This window comes from Lissotriton helveticus, chromosome 11, assembly GCF_964261635.1.
Source record: "Lissotriton helveticus chromosome 11, aLisHel1.1, whole genome shotgun sequence".
NCBI lineage: Eukaryota > Metazoa > Chordata > Amphibia > Caudata > Salamandridae > Lissotriton > Lissotriton helveticus.
This window is the reverse complement of record NC_136072.1, coordinates 1,114,431,138-1,114,446,379: the sequence shown is the minus strand read 5'-3', so window position 1 is coordinate 1,114,446,379 and position 15,242 is coordinate 1,114,431,138. Positions and strand designations below refer to the sequence as shown.

The 15,242-nt window shown below is 43.6% G+C and overlaps 1 protein-coding gene across 1 annotated transcript in view; it reads left to right on the top strand.

Annotated features, from left to right (window-relative positions):
• The window catches only part of C11H22orf15 (chromosome 11 C22orf15 homolog), a 116,376-nt gene that overhangs the window by 51,165 nt on the left and 49,969 nt on the right, over window positions 1-15,242 (top strand). The window contains exons 2-3 of the mRNA XM_078667820.1: window positions 5,771-5,857; window positions 6,302-6,424. Coding sequence (XP_078523946.1) covers window positions 5,771-5,857; window positions 6,302-6,424 — 210 coding nt within the window. The remainder of the gene's footprint in view (window positions 1-5,770; window positions 5,858-6,301; window positions 6,425-15,242) is intronic.

Genomic DNA, 15,242 nt, shown 5'->3' with positions numbered 1-15,242 from the left:
ATTTGGCTTTGTTTAATGTTATATTATCCATTTTGCACAGCAGCGCAAGCTGCTGTGTAACACGGCTTGAAAAGAATAAAAATTGCTAGGATGGAGCCTGAGGAAACATCTATGTGACAGGTTTTCCTCCTCCAACATTTGTCACCTACATACAGGGACTGCTGCTACATGGCCGTGTTAAAGGACAGATGTTCCCTGTCACACCTATGTGTGATCGGCCTCTGGGCCTTCTCAAATCTGTCCATATGAGAAGGCAGGTGCACCGCCTTCATTCCCAAGTGAACCTGTGGAAAGTCTGTGCGACGCTTAATTGTTCCTTAATATGTAGAGCCTGGAGTGTACTCAGCTCAGCAACATAAGAAACTGAAAACGTGCTCTCCAGTGATAGACACACTGCCCCCAGTGCAGCAAGTAACCTTCCTGCGCTGCAATGAGTGACAGAAAAAGGGCAAGAATGCACTGTATTTAAGGCAAAATAATGCATTCCTGCCCTTTCCCTTGTGCTGGCGCTCTTTTGGCAGGCTAATACGAGAAATTATTAAAGTTGTTCCTTGCCAGCAGGTGAGGGTTCACACTCAATTGCTTCGAGCAACTTCTTTTTGAGTTTCACCCCTTTCCCCGACAATATGTGTCCAAGATATTCCACCTGAATCACCCCAAACTTGCATTTGTCCATGCTGACAGTCAAACCAGCTTGCTGTAGTTTTGCTAACACCTCATACAGGGTGCAATCAATATGTTACATATCCGCACCCCATACTAAAATGTCGTCTTGAAAATCTAGTACATTCGAGATACTCTTTAACACACTCAGGGGCTTCTGGAAGACTGCGGATGCAGACGCCAGCCCGAATGGCATACACACAAACTGAAAAGTGCCTATGGGCATTATGAATGATGTGAGGTGTTTTGGCTCAGGATGCAACCGTACTTGGTGGTAGGCGCTGGACAAGTCTATGGAAGAAAAGTACTTAACATCCCTAATGCTTGCGATCATCTTGTTTATGTGTGGCAAAGGGTGACGGTCAAACCATATATTTTGATGTAGGTCTCTCAAATTGACGCACATGCTCTATTTCCTAATGGACTTGTGTGCTAGGACAATGGGGCTGAACCACTCTGACAACTCTATACCCCAGTCACACATAACCAATCAAGCTTTTCCTTGAGTTGCACCTAGACTTTAGAATTATACGATGCTCAAATTTCTCTAAGCATCCTTACTTGTCGGCAAACAACTTGGGACACTTTATGCTCTACTTCTCTCCCTCGGCCTCCTCTGTAAGTAGTACCTGTTTGGGGTGATTGGGTTTGAGAATGATGCACAATGTTGTCTGCTCTCTCCATCACAAGAGCACGTCCCCCTTTTCTACCACATATACTCATCCATTTGCATACCTATCCTTGTATGCTATCTTGCAATCATAGTAACTTAACAGAGGAAGTTTCACACCACAATAACCTTTTGGTTCAATGCAAGGTGAAATCAATTTACAACCATCCAGACCCTCCCATGTTACTTTGTCAATTATTGTGTACGGCAAACATTAATCTGCTCATACAGTGACATTTTTCTCATTGACCCTCAGAACAAATTTGGGAGGATGATTTCCCTCTTTTATTTCACCCACAACATCCTCGAACACCACCAATGCTTCAACCCTGTCATTTTCATCCCCACCTGAGTAGTCATCATGATCATCATTCACCACATTTACCACCCGTTTACCCACACTTCGACCATCAGAATTGCACATTAGAGAGAAATGTCCTAATTTCTTATACTGAAACATTTTGCTTTCAAAGCTGGATATGCATTTGCATCTGCTGTGTGTTTAGTGCTCCCTCATGTGTCGCACACTTTTTTTTCATTTGCTGCAGATGACAATCCTCCAGGGCCCTTTTTCACCTTCTATATTCACCTTGTTACATTCACTCTTCTCTTTGTGTTGATCTTCATTGAGCTCCTTTTCATATCTGGACATGTTCTCTATACTTCCTGCTATACATATCTGGACATGTTCTCTATACTTCCTGCTATAATAATAGCCTTTTGTAAAGAGGGATCTTTCAATTACAGCAGTTTCTCTTGGATCTTGACATTATTGACCCTATTTATAAACTGATCTCTTATGGTCTCTTCATGTAGATCTCTGAACTTACATGTCAAAGCTAATGTTCTTAATACTCACACATATTGTTTTACGTTCTCCCCTGGTAAATGGGGTCCCGGAAAAAACATATGTTTTTCCACAACTAAGCATACTTTTTTGCTGGAATAGTCTGTGAAGGCCTTCATCGCATCTGGGTACTCATCAGTTTCTACCTCCTCTGACTCTAACATCTCCTCCCCATCCCAATCATGGCTCATCAACGCAGCTCATGTAGGTTTAGGTAATGTTTTCAAGACTTTTCTCCCCTCAATGCCTAAACTATGCTTCAGTAATACCAACTTATGCATGGCAGCAAACGCTTATCCCCCTTTCGAATGAATCTCACAAGTCTTACAATAACATGACTGGAGGACCTGGATTCTATAAGAATTTGGGAGAAGTTACAATCATAGAGGCATCAATGACAATTTAGAGATACTATTTGCCTGCCGATTAAAATAAAATTACAATTGTGCAATTCAATATAACAAGCTGGTGATTGTACAACACCAATTACTTGACAATTAAACACAGATCACACTGTACAGCAACTTATCCTAATATCCAAAATAATAAGGTAAAATAAACAAAGTCCTCACCGTTGTCTGGGGAAAATAATAGAAGTAGGCACCGCCGTCTGCACTTCTTACTAAACGCTGCTAGTGCTTGTACCTCACAGTTGGCCTTGCAGCTTCTTGAATTCCTCACTTAAATCTTGAGGCTCAATTATACCTCCAGTTTAGATTTTGACTGTCAGGTATAAACACGTTGTGATACAGCTTTTAACTTCCGCTGCAACAATTTCATCTGATTCAGTATAGTGCAACGTTACGTATTTCACATTCCCTTGGTTGCCATGGCAACAGCCGCAAAATCAACAGCAAAACTGCATCTAGATGAATGTGCCTCCTTATTACGCATGCCTTCACTCCACATGCAATTACAACTCAGTTGTTACAACAACCGTGCTGTAATAACACATACCATTACCCCACAAGTCGTAACAACTGGGAGCTTGGATGTTGGAATAGTATAATTTACTATTTCAACTCCAGTCGGTGCAGGCAGTAGGGAAGGTGTTGGTTTTTAAATCCAACACCTTCTCCCCCTCGCAAGTCGTTGTTACGACTTTCAGGGTAATGGTATGCCTTGTTACAACGCGGTCGTTGTAACAACCACGTTGTAATTGCATGCAGGGTGACAGATTTGATGTAAGGGCTGTTTACCCATCTAGACACATAAGGAACGGTGCATACTACATCACCTTTCCAACACAGCTGGCATGCAACAACACAAGCAAAGAAGCGCGCGCTTCACCGACCAACAGTTGCTATGAAGAGTTTTTCAACACATCTCGTGAGGCACAGTCAGTGTTCCCGAGCTTCCTGGTGTTGCTGAGCGGAGGCACAAGCGTTCGTTCTGGTGTTTAGAATCTGTCCGGGCGCCTCCATTGGCACGCCTCTGTCCACATGCGCTGCCGAGGCTCGAGTCCTGCCTCTGATCATCCATGCCGCGTGACTCAGGGCACACTTTAAATGACAACACTTGGCAACCTTGCCCGTGCTGCACAACGTTCTTCAAGAGCCAAAATCTGCAGTTTTCTTTGGATAAACTCAACCATTTATCCCGGCGCTTCTACACCTGCGTATTGCACATGCAGGTATATTTTCTTACGTTTCTTGTTGCTGAACTTGAAATGTAGGGACCAAGGGTTGGCCTCTAAAGATGACCTGTAGGCAGGGTTCCGTCTAAAACTTCTGATGGGCAGCATCCTGGTTGTCAGCATATAGTTAGTTTAGGCTAAATAGGTTTATTACATCCAGTGCAACAACGCCTGTCACATCCTCACTCCTCAGCAACTGCTTGCTTTCTCCTCCTTGAATCCAAAATCTAGAATCCAGTAGTGGAAGCATTCAGTTGCTAAGATACAACAGTATTCTTCAGAAGTTCTTTATGAAACATTGGCCAGCCTTTCACCTCTCAAAATGTGTTACTCCAAATGTTGGGACACCTTTCGTACTCCATCACTCACAAGCTTCAAAATCTTCAAGGTTAAAATACTGTTGGGATTTTATTTATTTCCAGATGGACTCAATTTTTATTGTTTCAAGTACAGTTCCAAGTCTCATTTCATTATGGGTGGGTACAATTGCATTGGCACAGTTTTTTAGAGCGAAGCCTACCAGACAACACAGCTGTCTGGTTGCAAAGACAAATTGAAGACATCCTGAAAGCTTCCTTAGGAATGTATTCTGCCTATTGCTTACCATTGGCGTTGTGTTTTGTAACTCACATATGCTTGCTTTCTGTTTGTTGGTTTTATTTGTTTTAGGCTGTCCAGCATATCTTTGTCCCTTCCGTGGACCATAACCTATTTCCCATCTCTCTGACTGGCTCCCCATTCTCTTCTACTATTGCTCACTTTCTTGGAACTCTTTTTCGAGAGACACTTCAAGAGAATAAGTTTTCAGTTCTTTCTCTTATATGCTAGTTCACAGCAGTAAATGTGGTGTATTTCTTTGAAAAGGTTTCCTGCCTTCTATCTTACTGCTTAACTGATTCTACCTATTTCTGTCAATACCAGTTTGCCTGAAAGGAAAAGTAGTCTGTCAACAAGCTTGTTTATTTGTGTTAGTGCTCTTTAACAATAGCATAATTTAAACAATCCTCTTTCTCATTTTTATGCCCATGCCATTGGCAAAGGAAGTAGAGAAGTAGGGGGTACTGAAGCACCCACAAATAAAAGTGCTAGAGCTCAGAATTCGAATGAGCAGTAAAGAGGCCTTTACATTTTGTTTGTATCTTGTCACATGCTGTGCATTCAAATAAATAGGTCAGATGTCAGGCTCTGGTCTTCTGACAAATTGCTGTATATTCTTTTAAAAGGGAGCTTGATGTTTACGTTTCTTTCTCTTACTGAGAAGTAAGAGGATTTATGTGACAACCTTGCCAGTTATTGGGAGTGGGGAAAACCAGTAGGGTTTTTTATTTCTAGAACACAGCAAAATTGAAATGCCTGTAAATGAACTGTACTAAGATTTCAGAATATATCAGAATTAGCAAAGAACAAATTAAGCTTATTTTTTTGTAATTTGGAAGTGTGGTGGAAACAATATTTTAATACAATTAATGCAAATGAATACACTAGCTGATGATGAGTTCCACAGATTCTCATTTGTTTGCTGCGTAGTTTTATCAAATAAGCTATACATCTGTGCAAATGTAATGGCCTTTTCAATTGAAAATGTGTTGTATGTAATGTCAGTGTACTACCACACAATGCTTTAGTAATATATGCGCAGCAGTGTTCTAAAAAATTTACCACCAGCTTCATACTATATCCTTGCCACTCTCCTGATGAATACATTGGCTGCATTGTTTCTTCTGTGACGCATGGAGTTTTCACAATCCCTATGACTTCAGTGTTGTAACATTATTACCAGTACCCGTCTGTGAATGATTCCAGCCCCACTGGCACGTGCCAATTGCAAAATGTCATTCACGCTTGAGCACAGTGTATGAAGGGCTAAAATGCTATGATGCAGTTTCAGCCTGCCCCCACATAAAAACGATATAGCATGTATCTACTCCTGTAACAAGTTTGGTCTCTCCCACAGCCAATGAACAGGTGCTACTGAACCTGAATTGCAAAATAATCAACCTTTCCAAGTGCCTGAAAGAGAAGAGCAAGTGTGGTTTGGATGGTGAGTACTGGTGTAGAAAAGGAGAATAAGGACATAGGATGAGGATCCAAGGGTAGAGTGGTCATTGGAAGATTGAAGTTAAGGAGGAAGGTTCAACTGCAGGGTTTGAAGGGAAGGCTTTAAAGCATGGGTGGCTAGAAAGGACCTTGACAAATGTGAGAAAGGTTGCAAAGAGTGTACCATAGAAAATACATATTATCAGATAAGAAAGAAGTAGAAGAGATCTAGAAAGAGTGGTTGAAAGTGTTAGATTTTAAGTGGACACTTACCTTTAGTGAAAAAGCACTGAAGAATTGAGGGGCAGTAGGTCAGTTCACAGTGTTCACTAACATTTGTGTCAGCCTTATAAAACACACAGCAGTAATGAACACACATATGCCATGTACCACCACCCACTGACCCCCCAATATTCAAAGACTTTTCAACACTTCTCTCCTAATCCAGCTTCCATCGACCTGTTGGATGAAAATGGAATCCTGGCAAACTTGAGTGAGATGGAAAACTCCCCTGAATACGCTAGCAACTATCTTCATGAAAGAGGCCGGTATGTCCTTGTCAAGCTCACACGTAAGTCACCATCTCTCAAAAATTAAAAGCAAATAGCGTTAGACGTCGGTTCTGAAAAACAGAATCAGCTGCAAAAGCTCAGAGTCTATGACAAGAAAATAAATGACAGTGTAGATTGTGCACAACTTGAGTACCAAATCCCACTGCCTAGAAACAGGGGCTTGCAGTTTGGGAGCAGGATATCATTGTTACCCATTTAGCTTGAATCTTAGGCCTATAAATGGGTAACAGAAGAAAGAGTTGGAAGTAGATGCCCATATACCAGGAGATACAGAAACAGAAAATTCCTAATGGAGATACCCATATTAAAAAAAAAGCATGAGTAGAAGAAAGAGTGTTCATTGTGCAGGCTGTGAAGACCTAGAATGCCCTACTATGGGTCTAAGGCGGGCCTTGTTGATTTGGGAAAAAAACACTGAACCCCCACCATCTTCTCAAAGTAGATTTATTGATTGTTCCAGGAATTACACCATCTGCATAAAACCTGTGATAATGATATCAGCCCCAGGAGGCATCCAGTTGACATGCATTACAGTGGACACGTACCTGATGTGTTAGTTACAGAGGTGCAAGAAAAACATTTTGTGTGCTCAGAGGTTTAAACCCATGAACAAAGTAATGTAATCCATTACAAGAAGCACAAAACTGCCATCATTGTCTATACAAAATGATTACAATGCATAGGTATGGGGCATTTAATACATAGGCAAAGGGAATATATTAGCCCTGACTAAAGGAAATCCAAGGCAGCTGTAAAAGGAAGTTACTAGTAGATTGATTGTGAAGCAAAGATACTCACTGGTATACAAATGACCACGAGGAATCTAAACGCTACTGCAAACAGCTAGAAAGAAAATGGAGAACCAGCCTCAATGCCAAATGCTAGATCAGAACCACCTACAAGACTGCACTCAGATGCTACCACTGATTTCTGAAAGACACCAAAAAAGGCACTAACCAAACACAAAGAGGCAAGCTCCAACAGTTTATAGGAGACCTTCCCAATTGTCAAACAATTCACCAACCCTGAGGCTGCAGCCAACACCATCACCCTATCACAGAAACTCTCCCACAACTTATCAAAATTCTTCCACAGCAAAATAGCATGGATCTACAGCCATTTCGAACAACAACCAGACCCCAAAGATCTCATCACCAACCTGACCACCACCAACCAAGACGGACACCTTTCTGAATGGTAAACACTTACTGAAGCCAACATCACCAGATTCCAAGGTATCCACATCATATCCTATGCCAACGGCACCCAAATTATTCTTTCTCTGGCCAACAAATCCACCACCACTAGAACCAACTTCTCCAACACACGATGAACATAGCAAACTGGATGAGAACTAATTGCCTGAAATTCCACTCTGACAAGACGGAAGTGCTGACCTTCTGGAAAAAGTACTCTCCAGGGGACTGTACCTGGTGGCCATCAGAGCTTGAACCTACACCCACACCAACGGACCACACCATAAATCCTAGGTATCATCCTGGATGACAAGCTCTACATGACCGCGCAAGTCAACGCTATCAGGTCTTCCTGCATCCACATTCATTGCATGCTCCACAAGATATTCAGATGGCTACCTTTGAACACCAGACGCACCATCACACAAGCCTACACCACAAACAGAGTAGACTACTGCAATGCAGAAGCCGGGATCTCCAACCAACTCCTACGCAGACTCGTGACAATCCAGTTTGCCGCAGTGATATTCATCCTCCCACTGAACACCCACATCTCACTAAACCTCAGAGAGCTCCACTGGCTCTCCATCGAGACACACAGCCAATTAAAACTGCTCAAACATTTACAAGGCACTCACACAACTTTGGATCAACATACCTGAACAACTGCTTACATTTCTACCAACCCTCCAGATACCTACGTTTAGTCACACACTCCCCGCAAAAGCAGAACGGGAGATCTAACATTCTCCTACATCCGACACAAGACCTGAAACAACCTCCCTGAACACACCAGGGCCACCTCATCACTTCTTGAAGTCTGCAAGAAGCTGAAGACCTGGCTCCTCGAATAATTCTGTAGGGTCTGATATTCTTCGTCTCATGCCTACACACCTGCTCCAGTGCCTGGATACCCTCACGGTTGATTAGTTGTTCCAAACAAATCTATATAAAACATAACTGCCCTCACAGAAGGATTTTAGTATTCATAGACAGGAAACACTCCACACAGGAAACTACGCCAGTAAAGCAACTTGTATTGACTAATCAACCACAAAATATGTTTATCAATACAATCCTGGATATAACAACCAGCTCAATCATGTACTGCTATCACTGTCCTCACACCATCAATCTGACTTACACCACAAGGAAAAGTCTAGGTTGGAACTGTACATGCAAAGTTCTGCTTTAAAGGTGGTGAAGTATAAGGTAGCACAGAGCACATTGTATAATAATACCATACAGCAAAGGAGACCATACATGAGGTAGGTTCAGGAAGTTTATTTCTCCATCAACAGTCCAAAAGTATAGACAGCAACTGCCACGCTGTAACCACACGTTGCAACCACCCCGTGGTGTTGTAACCCAATGTTCCATTTCCCCTAGCCTGGCAAAACAACCCCCCTTCCTATATAACAAACCCCCCAGCCTCGCCCAACACACCATCCTTCCTATACAACAAAACCAAACAGACACAGTAAAAACATTGTTGGAGGCATAATGATCCAGAGACATTGGATTTTCACACTTGTTGTCATTCACCCCAAATTTACTTCTAGCATACCCCGACATTAAATCTGGGATGACTGTCACAAAGGATTTGTTGCAAACGTTACCATTATCCAGCACTAAATGATCTCTAATGTCTTTAACTTGCACAGGAGCAGAGAAAAGAGATAGCCCTTTCTGCACATGGCTGGCTTCTTGATCCTGACCCAATCACCCACCTTGATGTGAAGAATACGATGTTTCCTTCTTGCCGTACTGTATTTGCCCTGGATCGTATGTCTGACATATAGGACCCCCTCCAGCTTCTTTATATTCACTCTCTTTCTGCTCAGCGACTCCTTGTTTAATCTAGATCCAGCTATTCTCCCTCTTAAGAAAGTAAAAGATGATGCCCCAGTCCGAATGTATGGTTTGGTCCTCATGGCCCATAACATGTCCCTGATTACAAATTTCTATACCAAATTATTATTCAATGCTAATTGAAGTTGATCTTTTATTACCCTATTCATTCTTTCTGCCAGCCGGTTGCTACAAGGATGATAAAGGGAGGTCTTTATATGCTTTACACCCACAGATTCCCAAAACTCACACATTTCTGTGAACACGAACTGGCTGCCATTGTCAGTGACCAACTCTTCTGGCTATTCCTCTCTCAGGAACACCTATTGAGGAAACTCAATGATGATACATGAGTTAACATTCTTCACAAACTTTACCACAGGCCACTTGAAAAAATAGTCTATCAAAACAAGGCAACATTTGGGTTGACTCCCTAAAACACAGAACAGTCCTGAAATATCAATTGCTAATTTGTGCCATGGTAAATTGCTGCAAGTCAAAGGAATGGTGGGATTGGGTTCGGTTACCTACTTTTCATCACTGAGAACTCAAATACAACAATCCCTGATGAAATTTTCTACTGCCTTAGCCACACCAGCCTACCAGAAATGCTCTCTTTATCTGCATTTCATGGCACATATACCTATATGTCCCTCATGAACCAAGTTTAGAACCTTTTTCTGCAGACCTTTGGGAACCGCTAACAGTCCATATGTAACATACCATCTACTATTGATAATTTATCAGCAACTTTCTTGTCGGGAATGAGGTCATGCTGTAACGTCTTAAAATTAGGCTAGCGATATGAGAAATTTCATAACAACTTGAATGTTACAATCATCCTCCAGTGTACTTTTCCATTCTTGTTCAGGCAGAGGTCCTTTCATGAAAACACCCACTGAGCTAGTCACAGTTACCATCTCCAGATCATCCGACATACCAACTGGGAATTTTTTGCACATAAGGTTAACCTAGACAGCCTATGGCAAAATTATTTATGCCTGAAACATACACAAGGGTATAATACAATTCGTGAAGCCTGTACTGCCTTTTACATTGAGTGGCCTTGCCTCCTCCAGTGGTGCTCAACAGATCAACCAATGGCTTGTGATCGGTTCTTAGAATAAACTGCCTTCCCCATAGTTTTTGAAATATGGCATGCCCTACAATGAAATAGCCTCTTCTTCTATTGTGGAGTAAGTGGATTCCACTCCACGCAAAGCTCTTAAAGCAAATTCAAACTGTTCCTCCTTTGCATTAACACAGCCCCTAACCCATGGTTGCTGGCATCTGGAGTAATAATGCTTAAATCGTTAGTGTCAAATAGCGTTAGTGGTTGGAAAGCAACTACTTCAATTTTTATCAATTCAAAACCCTTGTCACATTCATCATCTAACTTGTACTTTAAATTCTTCTTAAGAAGTTAATGTAAAGCTGAGGTTTTAATGCAGAAGTGGAACGAACTTCACATAATATTCTATGAGGCCTAAAACTGATCTTTATTCACCGGTGTAGGAGTCTTTTCTACTGCTTCTAAAATTTTGATTTTGGCTCTGTACCTTTACCTGATACAAAATGATCAAGATAGATAACTTGACAGAGAAATTTACACTTGTGTTTCCTGAGAGTTTGACCACTATCACAAATCACTTCCAACACTTTCCTCACTCTTATGTTAAGTCCACTCATATAATTTCCGTAAACTAAAATGTCATCCTGAAAATAGATAACTCCTTCCATGTCCTTAAATACATTATTCATCAATATTTGAAATACGGAAGAAGCAGATGCTAAGCCACTGCACATGTCAATAAGCGCCTTCCAGTGTAACAAAATAAGTGAGGTTTATGGAATTCACACATAGTTAAATCTGGTGGTTCGGAGAAAATAGATCAAGTGATGTAAATATTTCAGCCCCCTTTTAGGTGGCTAACAGCTCATTGATGTTAGGCAATCAACCGCAATGTTGACATTCAAATCTCGCAAATCCAAACACAATCACAGAGATTTCATTTACTTGTGAGCCAATACTACTGGAGCGAGCCACTGGGAACCTTTGTGAGGTTTCATTATATCCAGCATGCATAAATACTTAAGCTTTTTAATCTGTGCTTAGACAAAACCATGTCAGGATGATTGGGATCTAGAACTATATCATGATCACCCTGATCACTCCTTCCAAACAAGTTTGAAACATTCCTTACAATATATACTTGCATGGTGGTAGTACTACTATCAAATTCGAAGGTAGCTTGTATTTTTTTCAACAACTTCTACTCTTTTCCCTCCATAAGCAAATTTTTTTATACACGATCAATTTAAAGAAGAACCTGAATCAGCCATGATCCTGACATTCTTTTTGTTAATTGAAATAGTGCAATAAGAATGATTTCTCTGCCTCCTACTGTTGCCTGTTATTTCCAATACACCATCTATATTACATGCAGCAGAGGACAAGAGCGCAGTGTTCTCATCATCCTTAGAAACATAGTGCTTGAGAGTACTAAAAGTAGAATTGGAACATGTTTTCTGTCCCATTGAGGACATGTATATCCGTGTAAAATGCCCTTTACAGACAAATTTTAAAGACACTTGGTTAAGGGCAGCACATAATGTGCCATTGCCTGGATGAGATTTGCTACCACATCAGGAAACATGTCAATTCTCCTTTCTCTCGCACACTTTTTCTGATGGAAAATTCACCTTTTTGTTGCGCATTTTCTTTTTCAGACTTCATAATACGTTTCTCAGATTTCTTAGTTATTATCTTTACTTCACTTGACTTTGAACTCGTGTTCATTTCCGTCATGCACATTTTAGAATGCTCAATGCTCCTTGCCAAGGTTAGTGCAGTTTCAATATCTGGAACTTCAGTAGACAAACGTTCTTGAAATTTTCTTATTGTTCATTCCCGTAATCAATTGATCGTGAATTATTTCATCCTTAAACTAATGATAATTGCATTGTGAAGCGAGTGTTCTCAACGCTGCTACAAAATTATCACTAGATTCTTCAGGTCCTTTGAAGAAACTTAAGCCACTCCAGTACAGTGTTCTTCCTACACCTTTACATCTTTTGTACAGAGCTTTTATTATGGATGCATACTAATCCTGAATCTCAGCAACAACACCATCTACCCCTCCATCACTGCTAATATTCATGACGTATAGAGGTAAAGTTTTTAATACACTCCTACCCTCAGACCCCAATTTATAAATTAACAGTGTGGGGGGGCGTGGCCTGCAGCCAACCAAGATGGCGGCGACCTAGTGAGGCTCCGAGGGTGAGACCGATTCCCCTCACATATCCGGCCAGTTATCCGGCATAGGCATTGCCCCGCGCTCTTAATATCTGTGACGGAGGTGAACCGGCATACAGCGATCCATCTCTGAGGCTCCTACGACCTCGGAGCGAGAAGCGGCATCGGAGAAAAGTTTGCGGCCTGCTGCCGCGTTGTACGCACCGGCCTCAATTTTGAAGATCCACTGGCGGCTGAGCGTCGGGGCTGCTGCGGCGCCGTAGAGGCGTGAACCACGGCGCTGTCAACAAGCGGTGCACCAGACGACGGATTAAGGCCGGGACTGCTAGCGGTTGGTGAGTGGTGCAACTTCCTCCCAGAGCACACTTCCCCGCCCGACTTTGTTCCCGCCTCGGCGTCAGGGCGAATTAATAGCAGGAACATGCGAGGCACACAGAGGCGCGGAGCCTAGCTATCACCCGCCAGCGGCAAAACTCGGCATTGCCCAAATTCACACTTCCGTGTGTGCCAGCAACTCCAAAATTGGCTCCACACTAGCTCAAGCAATTCTTTACCACCCTGCCGACTTTTATGGCGTTGCACGTTGCACCCCCTGGAACTGGTACGACTTTCACCCGAAACGGCGCCCCCCCCCCCGCGCGCACAATAAAACTGGCCAGAACTTTACTAGGCTGGGCCCAGAACTGAATTTGGGGCCTGCAGATACTGCACTGCTGGCACTGTGGTTGGACTGGCGCTGCTTGTGCCACAGGGCCTGACTTGGATGCCTCCACGGCGCATCTGCTACAAGTACGGGGGGCAGGGTGGGGTGCTGCCCGTCTTTTGGGACCTGGACTAGGAGGCAAACGAACCTGCGTGGGCTGGTGAACCAGGGCATTTTGCCCTCCACTCAGGTTGGATTATTGTAACGCCAACGGTGCGCACGTCAATTTTCCTAGTGTGATCAGGAGCAGTGGCCATCGCTCCCTTCACAATGAGTGGCAGAGGCACTCGTGCGCCCCAACAAAGCAAGCTTGACAAATTTGCCTACGCTAAGGACTTTCCCCCACTGCCAGATCAAAAGGGAACTGGTACTAAAGGCGCAGAGGGGGTAGTAATCCCTCAATAACGTTGGAGGACATTATGGCGGCCCTGCATCAGGTGCAAACCACGGTGGGTACGATTTCGACGGACGTGACGCTCTTGCGGGCAGACCTGCAAAAAATGTCGGCCAGGGTCACCGCGGTGGAACAGGTCACGACGTCACTCACCTCGGACACTGCGCTTCTGATTAAACGTGTCACACAATTGGAGGAGGACAATAGGCGAATGGCGGACAAGATGGACGAACAGGAAGGGCGCTCCCGCCGCAACAATATTCGTATAATTGGCCTTCCAGAATAGGAAGGGGGACCTGCCATGGACCTCTACGTGGAGGATCTTGTAAAAACACACTACAACCTAAAGGTCTCTCAAATTTCTTCTCTGTGGAGCGGACACACAGGGTACCAGGTGGACGCCCACGACCAGGGGCCCGACCAAGACATGTCTTGGCACGCATATTTAATTTCAGGGACCGGGACGCCATTCTACAGATGGCAAGAGTGGCACCACCCATACGGATCCAAAATTCGTAAATCTCATTTTTCCCTGACTATACGACGGCGGTGGCAGCGCGACGCAGGAGTTTCCACGAGGTGAAAAAGCCGCTGAGATCCCGCGAACTGCCCTACTCCATGCTCTTCCCGGCACGCCTCAGAGTGGTGGCCGATAGAAAAACCTGGGTTTTTGATACGCCAGAGGAAGCACACGACTGGCTCGAGGGGTGGCGTCAGGCGGAGGGGTCTGGAAAACAGAACAGACGGCGTAGACAACAAGGGAAGACCGCGCAAGCTGAAGAACCCGAGCAGGAGGAGAGAGATGAGGCCGACATGACCAAAGACTCTGGGGACTGACTCTTTCGGGTACAAGGGAAGTACCTACCTCTTTCCTCTGTTTAATGTATCTTACATTGCTGGTCATTGCTGGTTGGGACTCACCTCCCCTAACTGTTGACAATAATATTGATGGTGAGCCGGGACTTTGGAACTGTTGTGTTCAATCTGGTCTACCTTGGACTTTCACCCCATGCTCTCATAAGCAACGATGTTTTTGGATAGGGATAATAAGCACTCTGCTAAGTTGGGATGGCGGGCAGTTTGGAGTCCGCAAGGCAGGGAGGCAGGGATATATCTCCAAGAACCAGCAGTAATACTCTCCCTGGACGCACATATGCCGTTTGACACGGTCCATTGGCCATTTTTATTTGTGGTGCTGCGCCATTTTCGGTTTGGCCCGAGGTTCTGCGCCTGGATCCGCCTATTGTATGAGAAGCCCATGGCGCATGTCACTGCTAACGGCCATATGTCATCGGATTTCCCCTTGGCCAGAGGCACGCGTCAGGGTTGCCCCTTGTCCCCGTTGCTGTGTGCCTTGGTTCTGGAACCTTTGGCGGAATGCATAAGATGGGAGCCTACTATCAGGGGCCTCAAT